The 13,264-nt window shown below is 66.9% G+C and overlaps 8 protein-coding genes across 8 annotated transcripts; 5 read left to right on the top strand and 3 right to left on the bottom strand.

The window, feature by feature from the left end:
* Positions 1 to 86: 86 nt before the first annotated feature.
* Positions 87 to 2,051, top strand: MICPUN_102061 (predicted protein; the record flags this gene model as incomplete). The annotated part of the gene is made up of 1 exon (XM_002508294.1): positions 87 to 2,051. One exon carries the CDS (start codon positions 87 to 89, stop codon positions 2,049 to 2,051), a length of 1,965 nt encoding a protein of 654 aa, XP_002508340.1.
* A 202-nt stretch (positions 2,052 to 2,253) lies between these two features.
* On the top strand, positions 2,254 to 5,296 carry MICPUN_105981 (predicted protein; the record flags this gene model as incomplete). The annotated part of the gene is made up of 2 exons (XM_002508293.1): positions 2,254 to 2,313; positions 2,488 to 5,296. The coding sequence occupies 2 exons, from the start codon at positions 2,254 to 2,256 to the stop codon at positions 5,170 to 5,172; spliced, it is 2,745 nt and encodes a 914-aa protein (XP_002508339.1). The 3' UTR covers positions 5,173 to 5,296.
* Positions 5,297 to 5,356: 60 nt separating this feature from the next.
* MICPUN_84201 (predicted protein) lies at positions 5,357 to 6,457 on the top strand (the record flags this gene model as incomplete). Its single annotated transcript, XM_002508292.1, has 1 exon — positions 5,357 to 6,457. One exon carries the CDS (start codon positions 5,357 to 5,359, stop codon positions 6,455 to 6,457), a length of 1,101 nt encoding a protein of 366 aa, XP_002508338.1.
* Positions 6,458 to 6,563: 106 nt separating this feature from the next.
* MICPUN_60984 (predicted protein) lies at positions 6,564 to 7,640 on the bottom strand (the record flags this gene model as incomplete). Its single annotated transcript, XM_002508011.1, has 1 exon — positions 6,564 to 7,640. One exon carries the CDS (start codon positions 7,638 to 7,640, stop codon positions 6,564 to 6,566), a length of 1,077 nt encoding a protein of 358 aa, XP_002508057.1.
* A 205-nt stretch (positions 7,641 to 7,845) lies between these two features.
* MICPUN_108826 (predicted protein) lies at positions 7,846 to 8,874 on the top strand. Its single transcript, XM_002508291.1, has 3 exons — positions 7,846 to 7,878; positions 8,088 to 8,123; positions 8,528 to 8,874. The coding sequence occupies exons 1-3, from the start codon at positions 7,859 to 7,861 to the stop codon at positions 8,796 to 8,798; spliced, it is 327 nt and encodes a 108-aa protein (XP_002508337.1). The 5' UTR covers positions 7,846 to 7,858; the 3' UTR covers positions 8,799 to 8,874.
* Positions 8,875 to 8,883: 9 nt separating this feature from the next.
* MICPUN_102058 (predicted protein) lies at positions 8,884 to 9,525 on the bottom strand (the record flags this gene model as incomplete). The annotated part of the gene is made up of 1 exon (XM_002508010.1): positions 8,884 to 9,525. The coding sequence occupies one exon, from the start codon at positions 9,523 to 9,525 to the stop codon at positions 8,884 to 8,886; it is 642 nt and encodes a 213-aa protein (XP_002508056.1).
* Positions 9,526 to 9,699: 174 nt separating this feature from the next.
* On the top strand, positions 9,700 to 10,440 carry MICPUN_60981 (predicted protein; the record flags this gene model as incomplete). The annotated part of the gene is made up of 1 exon (XM_002508290.1): positions 9,700 to 10,440. One exon carries the CDS (start codon positions 9,700 to 9,702, stop codon positions 10,438 to 10,440), a length of 741 nt encoding a protein of 246 aa, XP_002508336.1.
* Positions 10,441 to 10,595: 155 nt separating this feature from the next.
* Positions 10,596 to 12,192, bottom strand: MICPUN_108825 (predicted protein). Its single transcript, XM_002508009.1, has one exon. The coding sequence runs from the start codon at positions 12,164 to 12,166 to the stop codon at positions 10,685 to 10,687; it is 1,482 nt and encodes a 493-aa protein (XP_002508055.1). The 5' UTR covers positions 12,167 to 12,192; the 3' UTR covers positions 10,596 to 10,684.
* Between the last annotated feature and the right edge of the window lie 1,072 nt (positions 12,193 to 13,264).

Here is a 13,264-nt window from a genome sequence, read left to right as displayed (position 1 = left end):
TGGCACCGCTGCAAAAAGACACGTTTTTCTGGCCAATCAGAGAGCGTTGTTAAGACTTTTTGGCGCACGGCGCCCTCGGCGGGCACATGGCGCCCGCGCTGCGGCTCTTCTGGCCGACGCCGGGCCCCCGCCACCTCGGCGAGGGTGGCCCGCGCGATTCGTCTCTTCTGGTGGGATGGTGGCGCGAGTCAAACCGCGCGGGTGGCTCGGTCGACGTCGTCGTGGCTGGCGTCGTCCGCCGCGCCGAGGATCTGCGCCCCATCGCGGAGGGCGCGGGGCGTTGGGTCGACGCGCCTCGGTACGAGGGCCTGGGTCCGCCGACGCTCATCGGCCGAGTCTCGGGCGACGACGGGAAACGTGTCGACGTCCCGAGCGGCTCGAAGGGTGGCCCGTGGATCGAGGCGTCGCGGCACGACGACGGGATCCCGAGGATCGACGCGACGACGAGCGGCGTCGACGCCTCCCGCGTGCTCGTCGTCCTCCACGATCCCCCGCGACCGCCCATGCGACGCGTCTCCGTGCGCTCCGTCGCGGCGGGCGCCCGTGCGCGGCCACTCCGAGACGACGAGACCGGGCTCGAGTGGGCGACGAGGGCGATGGAGTTGGGCGGGAGACTCGATCGATCCGATGGAAGAGACGAGACGACATCGTCGGGCATTCGACGACGACATCGGCAACCACCGTCGGGATCGTTCGCGGACGTCATCGGACGGGCGGCGCGTGCGGTGGGGCACGCCGCGGGCGCCGTGGCGCGCGTCCTCGACGCCAAAGTCATCCCCGGCGTGTTGAACACAGGGCCGGACGCGCACCAGTGGCGGGTCTTTGGGAGGGGGGCCGTAAGATGGCGCGACGCGTGCGAAGTTTTCGCCGTCTTCGCGGTGGTCCGCTCGCGCGCCCGGTCGGTCGCGCGCTCGTGCCTGGTCGGCGGGCGGGGGGAGGACACGGGTGGGTTAGGGTCGCACGACACCCCCGACGAGGCGTTTGTGCGGAGGTCGGTCGCGGCGATCGCGGGGTGCGCGGTTCTGATCGCGTCGGACGTCGCGCTCGGCTTTCTCGTCGCGGACTTTCTGGTTAACAACGTCGACGCCGTCGCGAGCTTCGCGATGGGAGGTTCGTACGGTTTGGGGACCGGTGACGCGTCGACCAAGGACGGCACCCCGCTGGGCACCCCGCTGGGCACCCCGCTGGGCGGCGCCGTCGTCAGCGCCAACGCGGAGTGGATCACTCGCGGATCACCGCTGGGGATAAAACTCCACGTCCCGCTGGCGACGTTCCTCGCGGAGCTCGCCACGACGATGGTGGATTCGCTGTCGGTGGCGATGCGAACGCGCGGGTGCCGTGCGCTCATGCGCGGCGTCGTTCGCGTCGTGGCGTGGAGCGGACGGATCGGGGGTCTCAGCCTGCAAGCGGCGCTCGCCGCGGACGTCACCACCTTCCTCACGACGCACCTCGCGGCGCTGCACGTGTACTCCTCGTTGTTGGTCACGGCTCAGGTCGCCGCCGCGAGACGGCTCTACCTGCTCGTGTCGCCGCCGCGAAAATCGTTGCCCGAGGAGGACCCGAGGCCCGAGGACATCGACGAGGACATCGCGGGGGACATCACGATGCACGGCCTGTCTAAGATGGAGGGACGGGTGTTCGGCACGTTGGCGCTGGCGCCGGTGGCGCTGCTGTTGCCGACGACGGTCGCGTTCTACCTCTCGTACCTGGCGCTGCACGCGCTGACGGTCTTCGCGCGCGCCGCCGCAGTGCTCGTCTCCGCCACGTTGCAGCACCCGCGGATGGACCTCGTGGCGTTGCGTCTGTGTCATCCCGACTCGTTCCCGGGGGGCGTGACGATTGACGCCGTTAGCGGGTCGGGGGGACCGAGGGTCGCGAGGCTGAGGGCTCAGCCGGCGCCGTGGCACGCGCCGCTCGCGCCGTTCGCGGCGGCCGCGGCGGGGTGGACGGGTGGGTTGGTGGGCGCGGTGGCGAGGGCGTGCGGGGGCTTCGGGAGGTTACCAGTCGCGGTGGTGCCGTTCGAGCCGGCGAGGGTGATTTACTTCGACTGAGCTTCTCTGGATGGCTGGGCTTCTCCGAGCGAGCTCTGAGTTGCAACCGACCGATACGGTTGGTCCCATGATTCGTCAATCACCGTTCAATTCGCCCGTATCAAAAAGGCCGGACAAAATTTAAATATTCGCGAGCCTTTTGGGTTTGAAAGGTTCTGAAGCTGCGATTCGCCGTGCCCGCTCAGAGCGAACCGCAACGAACATGAATCGTCCGGCGGCGGGCACCAAGCTCCGCTTCTCCGTGGCTCACGCCACAGGCGAGGTGCGATACCCGCGCATCAGTTCCCGCCCCGAACCCCCGCGCACCCCGCGCGCGTCTTCCCTAGTAGAGCACCCGGAAAAAAGTCAACCGTTTAACCCGCGCGCTAACCCGACCACCCGGACGACGCAGGACCCGGACTATCCCGCGCGCGAGCTCCACTTCCACACCCCTCAGACCCGAGGATGGCAGTGCGCACGCTTCTCGAAGTTCCCGCAGGAGCTCATCCTGCGCCTCGACCACCCCGCGCGCATCCACCAGATCCAGCTCCTGTCGCACGAGTACAAGATCGCCACGAAGATTGAGCTGTACACGGGCCTGCTCCCTCCGGGCGAGACGTCGATGGACCGCGCCATCATGCGCCGCCTCGGGCACCTAAGCTTCGATCCGAACACCGCGAGCGGGCACCAGGCCAGGGAGCTCAAGTCCGTGCACGTCAACGTCGACGCCGCCATCCTCCGCGTCGTCGTCCACAAGTGTCACGTCAACAAGCTCAACATCTACAACCAGGTGGGCATCGTCGCCATCAACGTCATCGGCGAGGCCATCTCCCCGACGGACCCCGGGTGGGGCGGCGCCGGCGGGAACCTCGCGCCGGGGCCCAGGCCCGCCAGGGGCGCGGGCATGGCCGACATGGCCATCGACCTCGACGTCGATCCCGTCACCGCGGTTAAGATTCGAGAGATTCACGCGCTCAAAGATGAAGCCGTCGCGAGGGAGGACTACGACGAGGCCAAGCGCCTCCGCGACGGCATCAACCGCCTCAAGGCTGTCGGCGCCAAGATTGGCCAGCTCGAGGCTCGCAAGCGCGCGGCGGTGGAGGCTGAGGATTACGAAGCCGCCAAGCTCATCAAGCTCGAGATTGACAAGCTCCGCGACGCGGGGGGGGTCACCGCGCTGGGCGAGTCCGTCGGCGCGGGGTCCGGCCGCGCGCGACGCGGCGAGGACGACGAGGCCATATTCGCGCACGTCCTCCAGGCCAACAGGGAAATCATAGACCGCCCCCCCGTGGACCTCATCCAGCCCGGCGGCAGGGCGCCCGCGCCCGACTTGGGAGATTTGGAATCGCCTGCGCCGGAGTACGGCGGCGGCGGCGCCGTGCGCGAGGAGTACGAGCATCCACCCGCGCCGCCGTCCCCGCCCCCCCCGCCCCCGCCGCCGCGCGAGTCGGACACGACGTACGGCGCGCAAACACAGCCGGAGGCGTACGAGCCCCGCCGGGAGTACGAAGCTCCGACTCGGGAGATGGCGCGGATGAGCCACGACGAGCGCGTCGTCGGCGGCCTCTCCCCCGCGCAGCTCGCGGCGATCAAGGCCAACGCCGGCCCCGACGACATCCCCCCGCCCGTCAGCCAGGGGTACAGCGCCATGGGTAACTACGACGAGAGGCCCGCGGTGTCCCGCACGGCGATGGAGATGGCCAAGCAGGAGGGGTCCACGCCCCAACGCTTCCGCGACGGCCCCGACGCCAGCGCGAAGGGTTTCAACAACGACGAGGTTCCCGCGGGGGCGACGGGCCGAAGCCGCATGCCCGCGGGTCTAGAGGACGAGGAGTTCGTTCCCCCCGTCGGCTCGGTTCGATCCCCGGGTAACGCGAAGCCACCCGAGGGGTACGACCCGGACCTGCCCCCGCCCGATCCGATTCCCTCCGCGTTTACCACCGAGGCTGGACCGGTGGTTGACGCGTTTGGCGAATACGCCGCCATGTGCCTGTACTCCAAGAACTGGATGCACCGCGAGGCTGCGCTGGCGAGGATGGAGGAACAGGTTCGCCAAGGCGCGGTGAACGCGGACACCAGGGAGGTGTTCCGCACGATGTGCAACATGATGACGCGCCTGTTCAAAGATAAGGTTGCCAACGTCTTTGCCAACGCGTGCAAGCTGTTGACGAGCGCCGTGAAGGTCATGGGTAAGGAGCTCGGCGGTCGCGAGGTGCACAGCAGCGTCGCTCAGCTGGTGCCGCAGCTGATCGAGAAGCTCGGCGACGCGCACGCCAAGGTTCGGGACGCGTCCAGGGAGGCCATCCTGGAGCTGGCGAGCTCCGACCTCACGCTGGTGTCGGGCCCGCTGGTGAAGCCCGTGCGATCGCAGAGCGTCTGGCGCATCGTCCTCGGCCGGCTCTCCATCATGAACGAGCTCATCCCCAAGCACGGCCTCGCCAAGGCTGGCCACGACGGTCTCACCCTCGAGGCGGTCATGGAGTTCACCTCCAAAACCTTCGAGTCACCCAACGGAGACGTGCGGTCCGCCGCCGTGAAGGTTACGCTGGAGTGCTGCAACATCGCCGGCCGCGCCGTGGAGAAGTTCCTCCCGAAGAACCTCAAGCCCGCCATCCGCGACATCATCGATGAGGGCTTGGGCGTCAAGACCGGGGCGGGCGGCGGCGGCGGGGGCGGCGCGCGCAAGAGCGCGGCGACGCCGGGGAAGGGGAAGGCTCCTCCTCCCAATGCGGGTCAAAGAGCCCCGGCGCCGGTTGGCGGGGGTAACCCCACGGCGAGGGAGCTCAAGGCTGAGATCGCGGCGAGGGAGAAGGAGCTGGGTAAGCAGCACCCCGACGTCGCGGTGGCGCTCACCGACCTCGCCGCGCTTCACTCGGAGGAGGAGCAGTTCGCAGCGGCGCAGCCCTTGTACGAGCGAGCGCTGAGGATCCAGGAGAAGACGCTCGGCTCGGAGCATCAGGACACGGTGCAGACGCTGACGGATCTGGCGATCTGCCACCTGGACCAGGGGCACAACGAGGTGGGCAGACCGCTGCTGGAGAGGGCGCTGGTGCTGCAGGAGCAGGCGCTCGGCCCGGACCACGCCGACGTGGTGGCCATCAGGGACGTTCTCCAGAGCCTGGACGCCGACGACGGGATGTGAGCGACGTTGGCGCGGGGAGAAGGATGGAGGGAAGGCCGAAAGTACATAAAGCCGCGAGCCGATGGAGCCGCGGTTCGAGCAGCGCGGCTCGCTCGTAACCGATAAAGTATATAACGAATTCTCGAAAACCGTGCGCCGTTCGTTAGAATTCGTTCGTCTGAGATCTCATCTTTCACGTGCACCGATGGGAAGGCGAACGGCGGCGACCGCGAGTGCCTCGGCGATACGGGCGGCGTGGACGGCCGCCCACCTCGAGGGACGCGCGCGCGGGGCGATTCGATCGCGCGGATCGACCCGCGAGTTCGCGTCGTCGTCGTCGTCGCGGCGCGCGGCGATCGACGATTCGCCGGGAACGTCATCGGACGACGCCCCGCCCGACGTGCGCTCCTCGTTCCAGTACTGCGTGCAGCGCGTGCGTCAGCACGACTACGAGGCGTACCTCTGCACGCTCGCGCTGCCCAAGGAGCACCGGCTCACCGCGATGGCGTTGAGGGCGTTCAACGTCGAGACCGCGCAGGCGCTGGGAGCCACGAAAGAGCCCCACCTCGCGCTCATGCGACTGCGATGGTGGAAAGACGCCGTCGCCGCCGCCGCGGGCGACCGCGGCGCGACCCCGCCCCCGCATCCCGTCGCTATCGCGCTTCACAGCGCGCTGCGTACGTCCATGCGCGACACCGGCGGCGTCGGCGCCAGGCACAGGCGGTGGCTCAACGCCATCGTCGACGCCAGAATAAGAGACGCCGAGCTGGATACCATGCCGCCGGGGATACCCTTCCTGGAGGCTTACGCGGACCAGACCCACGCGTCGCTCCTCTACCTGATACTGGACGCGTGCGGGGTGCGCAACGCCGACGCGGACCACGCGGCGGCGCACCTCGGCAAGGCGATCGGCATCGCCAACCTCTTACGGGGCACTCCGATGCATTCCAAACAGCGACGGTGTTACCTCCCCGCGGACGTCTGCGCTAAACACGGCGCCGCCACCGAGGACGTGTACCGCGGCAGGCCCACGGAGAGTGTTCGCGACGCGGTGCACGAGGTGGCGTCCATCGCGAAGGCGCACCTGGACGGCGCCAGGGCGATGGCGCCCAGGTTGGCGAGGGCGGGGGTGGACGGGGGGGCGATCGCGAGGAAAGTGCTCCTGCCCGCGGTTGGGACGGGGCGGTACCTGGAAGCGTTGGAGGCGAAGGACTTCGACGTGTTCCACCCGGAGCTCGTCCGGGGGGCGAACCCGATCGTAACGCAGGGGCGGATCGCGTGGGCGGCGTTCCGGGGGACGTACTGAAGCGTTCGGAACGTCGGTGTAGCTAGCGCAGTTTGGACAAAGCTTCCGGACGGCGCCGCTAACTGTTTGTAGGTACGCCGCTAGTCAGTCTACGATGCTAAGACTTTTAGAGCGAGAACGCGACGGTGGCCGCCCTGGCCGCCGCCGCGCGCCTCTCCGCCTCGTCCCTGTACTCCTCGAACCCCCCGGACGGAACCCCGACGTGCTCCAGCATCACGCTCGCCGCGGCGGACCCCAGCGCAAGCCCCTCTTTGATCCCTTCGCCCCGCGAGAGCGCCGCCGCGAATGCCCCACAAAACGCGTTGCCGCACCCGGTCTCGTCCACCACGTGTAACGCCACGCTCGGGCACTCGTACCCCTCGTTCCGCCCCGCGTCGTACACCATCGCGCCGCGCTCGCCGCGGCGCAGGCACACGACGTCGGCCCCGGCTTCGGCAATTCGTCGGACGAGTTCCGTCGGAGAAAGCGAATCGCCGTCGACGAAGAGCGACCGAGCCTCGCGCTCGTTCGGGGAGAAGACGTCCGCGGCGCCGCACAGCGCGCGCAGCTCCGCGTCGGCGAGGGGAACGGACGCGACGGTGAAGGGCTCGACGGACGTCAGCCCGCATCCGGCGGCGCGCAGCGCGGCGCAGAGCGAGACGTCCGGTCGCGACGGGTTCACACCAAAATGTGCGCATCTCGCATTTTTTGCATTTTCTGGCCAACTCGAATGCGCCGGGCGGAGCATGGCGTACAGTTCATCGCTGCGCCGTTCGTCCAGGCGCCACACCTGCGTGCGTCTGCCGTCGCGCTCGGTGATCTGCCACGCTCGAGGCGTCGGCATTTTCGGCGTCGGCATTAGTCCGCGCACGTCGACGCCGTGGTGGATGAGCCATTCGATGCACTCGTGCGGGCAGTCGCCGTTTCCCCCGATTCCGGCGACGAGGCCGAGGGTCAGCGGGGGGGACCTCCTCGCAAGGCCCGCGCCGAAGAGCGTCTGCGGCCCGCCGCCGCCGAGCATCGCCATGCGGGTTTGCCCGTCGTGGAAAACGAGATCGTCGACGATGAGGGTGGTGCTGACCACGTCCAGGGGCGGGGGCGAGGCGCGCGCGGGGGGGTGGGCCGACGCGCGGGCGACCGCGCGACGTCCGTACCGATGCGACGGATGCGCGAGACGCGATGGGCCGGTAGAAGCGGACGCCATCCGGCGTCTGACGCCTCCGGACCAAGCGCCCCGCTCCGAATGGAAGGAAGAGTGCCAACACCGTCGGTGATGAGCACCAAAACCGCAAAAGGTCCGACCGTCAATCGGAAAATGTGCAGCCGACCAATACTCGAGTTGTGCAGCCCTCTTAACCTGCCTCCGCGCTCCTTCATCGCCCTCTTTTCGTTGCGCCGTCAAGGACAACACCGGACATCATCATGGGTGGGGAATCTTGCCGGTGAGTGCCCGACCCCCTCGCGCGGGCGGCCGCGCGGCGCGTCGCGGCGTCTCCACCGCCGCGGATCCGCGCGAGCTGCCACGGCAAAAATCTCGCACGTCTCAAACCCTAGCGCGACCCACGGGGCGCCGGCGACGTCGCCGCGCCGTCGACGTCGCGAAGCGAACCAGCCCCGCTGACTTGTCCGTATCTTCCCTTTCCATCCACAGCCTCTACGTGCGCGGTATCATCCTGGGGTACAAGCGGTGAGTGCTCCGTCCGGCCCTTCCGACCCCGCGCGCGCGCTCGCCCATCTCGCACGTCCCGTGCCTTTATTTCCCTCTAGGGTTGGGTGGCGGGTGCCCCGGAAAAGCGCGGCGCAGGGCCCGCGCGCGATTCGACGCGTCCGTCCGGCGGTCCACGTCGGGCCTGTCACTACGACTGAACGCGTCGACGTCGCGCGGGAACGCGCCCGCGTCTCGCCGTCGCTCGGGGAACCCCTCCGGACCCGGCGACGCCGACCTACGGGATCGCTCAGCCATCGTCCCACGGCCGAGATGGATGAAATCTCTCTCCCTTTGCGCTCCTTTGTGCGCCAACCCCCGCGTCGCGAACGTCCCGCGAACGTCCACCTGACCGCCCCGCGCCCCCTCCCGACTTCAACCAACAGTGCTCGTACCAACCAGACCAACCACACCTCTCTGATCAAGCTCGAGAATGTCAACGACAAGTCTTCCGCCGACTTTTACCTCGGCAAGAAGCTCTGCTACGTGTACAAGGCGAAGACCAAGAAGAAGGGCACCGTGTTCCGCACCAGCTGGGGCAAGGTGACGCGCGCTCACGGGTCGAGCGGCGTGGTGAGGGCCAAGTTCAAGAAGAACCTCCCCCCCTCCTCCATGGGCGGCAAGATTCGCTGCATGCTCTACCCCTCCAACATCTAAGTTGGCTGGGAACGGGTCTTTGGGAGTGTCGGGTTTGTTGGAATAGAACTGGTGAATACCGACGCGAAACTTGAGTAAACTACACTCACGACACGACGCATCCCTGGCGGCGGTGGATGAACACCGCGCCGTGGTCGCGGCGTTCCTCCGGCCGCATCCTCGCGACTCGCGCCCGCTCCTCCCGGAGCTGCTCCAGCCATCGGTCCAGCATCTGCCATCCCTCCGGCGCATCGTGCGCGGGCACCCTGCCCAAATCCGCCTCGATCACCCTCCAGCGCGTGTAGTCGTCGCATCCGTTGTGGCAAGCCCACGTGCTGGTCCCGAACTCCCCGGGCGTGGTTTGGTACCGCCACATGGGGTGCGGGATCCGCTGGTGTCGACCGCACCGGTCGCACTCGTACGTCAGCGCGAACTGAGAGCCCAGTATACACGCGTCGCACTTGCCGCCGTCCAGGAGGACCCTCTCCTGGCAGCACATCCTGCACTTACCCCTAGGCTGCGGGGCTTTGGACACGACCCCGTCGGCCGACACGTAGAGTCTCTCCCTGCAACGGGGGCACTTCCCCACCCTTCCCGCCTCCACGGTGTAGTGATTGCAAATCTCCTCGAGACATCCGAGACAAACCCCGAAGGTTGACGTCTCCCTCTGGCAGCACGGCAGCCTCGCGGGGACGCAATCGGTGTCGTTGAAGGTCTCGAGGCAGACCGCGCAGTCGGAGGCTGCCATGGTCGCAAAGCAGCGACCGCCGTCCTCTTCCGTGCTCCCGACGTGAGGAACTGATGAGCTCTCGGGAACTGAACAGCGGGGAAAAATATCGAGGTTGACGAACATTCATCACGAGACTGATCCGCGGCGCGGGAGGCGCTCTCACCTTTGGCCGGCGCCGCGGCATCGTCGATCATGTCTGCGCTCGCGCGCGCATCGACCCGCGCATCGACGTCCGGGAGGAGCTCCCCCGCGCCGATTTCCCCCCCCCGGCGCGCGCATGGGAACGCGCGTCTCCCCCGGCGTCCAACCGCCTCGTCTTCGTCATCCCGCAGCGTCGCGCTCGCCGCCGCGCGCGACGAGTCGCCCATCCGCGACGGTGACGACGCCGCCCCGAAGACCCCGACGCTGCGGGAGGCTTCCAAGAAGTTCTCCGAGGACTTCTGGGACGAGGTCGGCAAGAGTCGGGGCGGGGTGCCCATGCTGAGGCGCATGAACGAGCAACTCGACGAGGAGAGGGACGCGTTGATGCGGGGCGACGCGGACCCATCCCGCGCCTCCTCGACGACGGGCGACACCCCATCGACGGATCCGGACGCCCGAGACGCGTCAACGACCGAGACCGAGGACGTCGCCCGCCAATCGGAGGGGTTCTGGACGCGGTGCACCGTCGGCGGACTGCTCATCGCCGTGGTCTTCTGGTGGTGGGGGCTGACCGGGATGCACTGGCCGACGGTGAGGTGGGTGCTGACGCACCCGAACGCGCTCCTGTGGTCCGGTGATCTGGGGTGGTCGGTCGCGAGGGAGGTGGGACTGAGGCTCGGCGCGTCCGCGCTGCGATGCGGCGTGGCGTGGTGCGCGATGAGGAGCCACTGGCGAGTGATGTTTGCGCTGGGCGTTTTCGCGTCGGCGTGTCCCACCGCGGGCGCGACGTGACTGGCGGACGGGGCGGACGAATAGTCGGACGGGGTTGGAGGAATATGATGGTTCATCTTAGCGTGTCGCGCGTGGGTGTGACGGTTTTTCTGGGAAGCGGACGCACGCGACGCGCGTTTCCTTTGGGCGGCGCGACGGCGGCGCCTTTTATTTTTCTGCGGATTTGGTTTCATATTTACAATACAAGGCGAAACAATCATCAAGCTCTATGTATACCCCCCTGTTCCCTTAAGTGTTTTCCGTTTTACCATGCCCTGGCTTCACCTCTGTAGGGCCCCTGAGGGTAAGGCATGGGCTCGCCGCCAGCCTCCTCCTCCTCCGCCGCCTTCTCCTCCTGCCCCGGGAGCACCGGCGTCTCCATATCTTCCACCTCACCCACAACCTCCGCGACAACCACCGGAGCCGGGGACGGGGGAGGGGGCGAGGGCGGAGGGTTGCAGATCTTGTCGACCGAGTACGGCGCCGGGGTGCAGGTGTCGGTGGACACGAAGGTTTCGAAGTGGCTCTTGAGCTGGGCGCCGCACACCGCCTGCACCTGGCAGTCGGTGAGACCGCAGTGACCGTTATCCGCGCCGGAATCGAATCGATCGAAGAGGTCCATGTCGTTTTCGTACCCCAGGTGGAGCTCCTCCTGGATGACGTGGAAGGACTCGAAGGAGGCGATGGTGGCGGCGAGAGAGAGGTGCTTCTTCTCGACGCCGTCGTTGTAGGCGACAACCTCGTCGCGGTACTCGGCGAAGGCCATCTCGAACTTGTTGTGCGCGTTGACGAGCACCTCAAACGACGTCTGCTCGGCAGCCTTCTTCACCTGGCAAGTCTCGGCGAAGCACATGAGCTGGGGGGAGGCAATCTCCAGGGACTTGATGAGCTCCTCGAGGGCGTGGATGGAGGGCTCGCAGAGCTGCTGCCACCACACGAGGCGACGACGGTCGTTGGGGTGGTGGAGCGGGCCCTTGGACGCCCTCTGGTAGGAGAGCGACGCGTCGGCGATGGCCGAGTCGATGTCAAACTCGTCGGTGTGGTTCTGGCCGCTGCACAGCTGGATGAGGTCGGCGGTGGTCGCCTCGAGCTTGGCGTAGTGAGCCTGGTAGAGGCCGAGGTTGTGAACCCAGAGGGCGTGGCCGATGGTGCACACCTCGGTGGCGTCGTTGACGGCGTTGACCCACTCGAGGTACGCGGCCTCGTACTTCATCTGCGCGTACGCAGCCTTGGCGAAGGGGGCGTCGGCGTCCACCCTGCAGGGCGGCGTGCCAACCTCGTGCTTGTTGTACCTGTCCTCGGCGGCGATGGACTGGCGCTGGGTCTGCTCGCAGTTGTTGTGGGTCTTCTCGATGGAGTCGCAGATGTGGTTGACGGTGGGCTCGCAGGTGCCGAAGGACTTGTCGCCGGTGATGCAGTGGTCGGGGACGGGCATCTCGCAGCTCACGTCGCAGAAGCCCTCCACGGAGGTGCAAACCTCGGTGTCGGTGAAGAGCGCCGGGGGCGCAGCCTCGCAGGTCACCTCCGCGAGGAGAGCCTTGGAGTCGTTGTACGCAGTCACCGCGGGGTACTCGTCGCGGGAGATGTCGAAGAGCAAGTCCTCGCGCAGAGCCTCGTGGTCGGAGGTGTTATACGCGGCGGAGGGGTGCGAGTCGTGGGAGACGCATCGCTGGTACTCGGAGGCGCCGAGCGCGGCGCGGGCGTTGGGAACGCCGTGCTTGGGGCGAACCTTGAGGTTAGCCATCATCTCGATGCCCTTGAGCCTGGAGGCGGCGATCTCCTGGAAGTGGGTGTTCTGTTGATTGGGGGTTCGGGGTTTGGTCGGTTAGCGGCTGGTGAAATTATGCGTGTTACCAAAAGTCTCGGGGCCATCTCGCGCGGGGACCGCGGGGCGCGCCGCTCGCGACCCGGTGCGCTCCAACCGGATCGCGCGCGCGATATCGCAAAAGGGGCACATTTCTGATCTTCCCCTCGCGTTTCGCGCCCCTAATCTCAAAACCGCCGCGCGTGGGGGATCGAAAGCGTTCGGCGAGCCGCGTCCCGGAAACGCACCTGGGAGGCGAGGACCTTCTCGATGCCGGTGGGAGAACCAAGCGCGGCGATGCTGTTGCCGCGGAGGCCGGCCACAGCGAGCATCGCGGCGCCGCCGAGGGCCGCGACGACCATCTTGGCGCGGCCGTAGCCGTCGCCCTGCTGCCTGGAGGCCTTGGGCGGGGGCGCGGGCGCGGCGCCGTACTCGGTGTCATCCCCGAGGGTGGGGATGAGGACGCGAGAGCGATCGTAGCTCTGCATCGTCGCTGTTCGCAGATCGCTGTGCGTCGGTGCCGAAACTAGCTCGGGGGTGTCGCCTGGAACCTGTCGGCGCGAACAAACCTGGATGATACGTACGTGCCTGGGTGGTCACGCGCGTGTCAAGTTGTGCGATGGGGCGCGTGTTTCATGCGTTGATATCGGTTTCGGGGCCCGCGGCCCGAGGAAACGGCGCGATTGAACTTTTTCGGAGGCAATTTAGAGATTTCGTATGGAATCATAGTATGATTTCAGTATAAACGAGGCATTTTTCGTTATAAACGAGGCGGATTTTCGGAAACGTAACAGAAATTTAAGGTTACGGGCCACTAGTGTGTAGTAGTCAGGACTAGTACGAAAAACTTATCCGAACTTTTCGGCGAGCCGGGATGAAACTTTTTTTTTCGGAGCTCTCGGGCGGGTGGTACATTTTTCGCTCGGAGGAATTTGTTTTCCGGTTCGATTCAAACTAAATGCTCATACGATGTATGGAAGTACGGTTACACTCGGGACGAAATCGGGTGTTCTTTTTTCTTCACTCGGATTCCCTGGGTTG

The sequence above is a fragment of the Micromonas commoda genome, chromosome 8, assembly GCF_000090985.2.
Source record: "Micromonas commoda chromosome 8, complete sequence".
NCBI lineage: Eukaryota > Viridiplantae > Chlorophyta > Mamiellophyceae > Mamiellales > Mamiellaceae > Micromonas > Micromonas commoda.
This window is presented reverse-complemented; position numbering and strand designations above follow the sequence as displayed.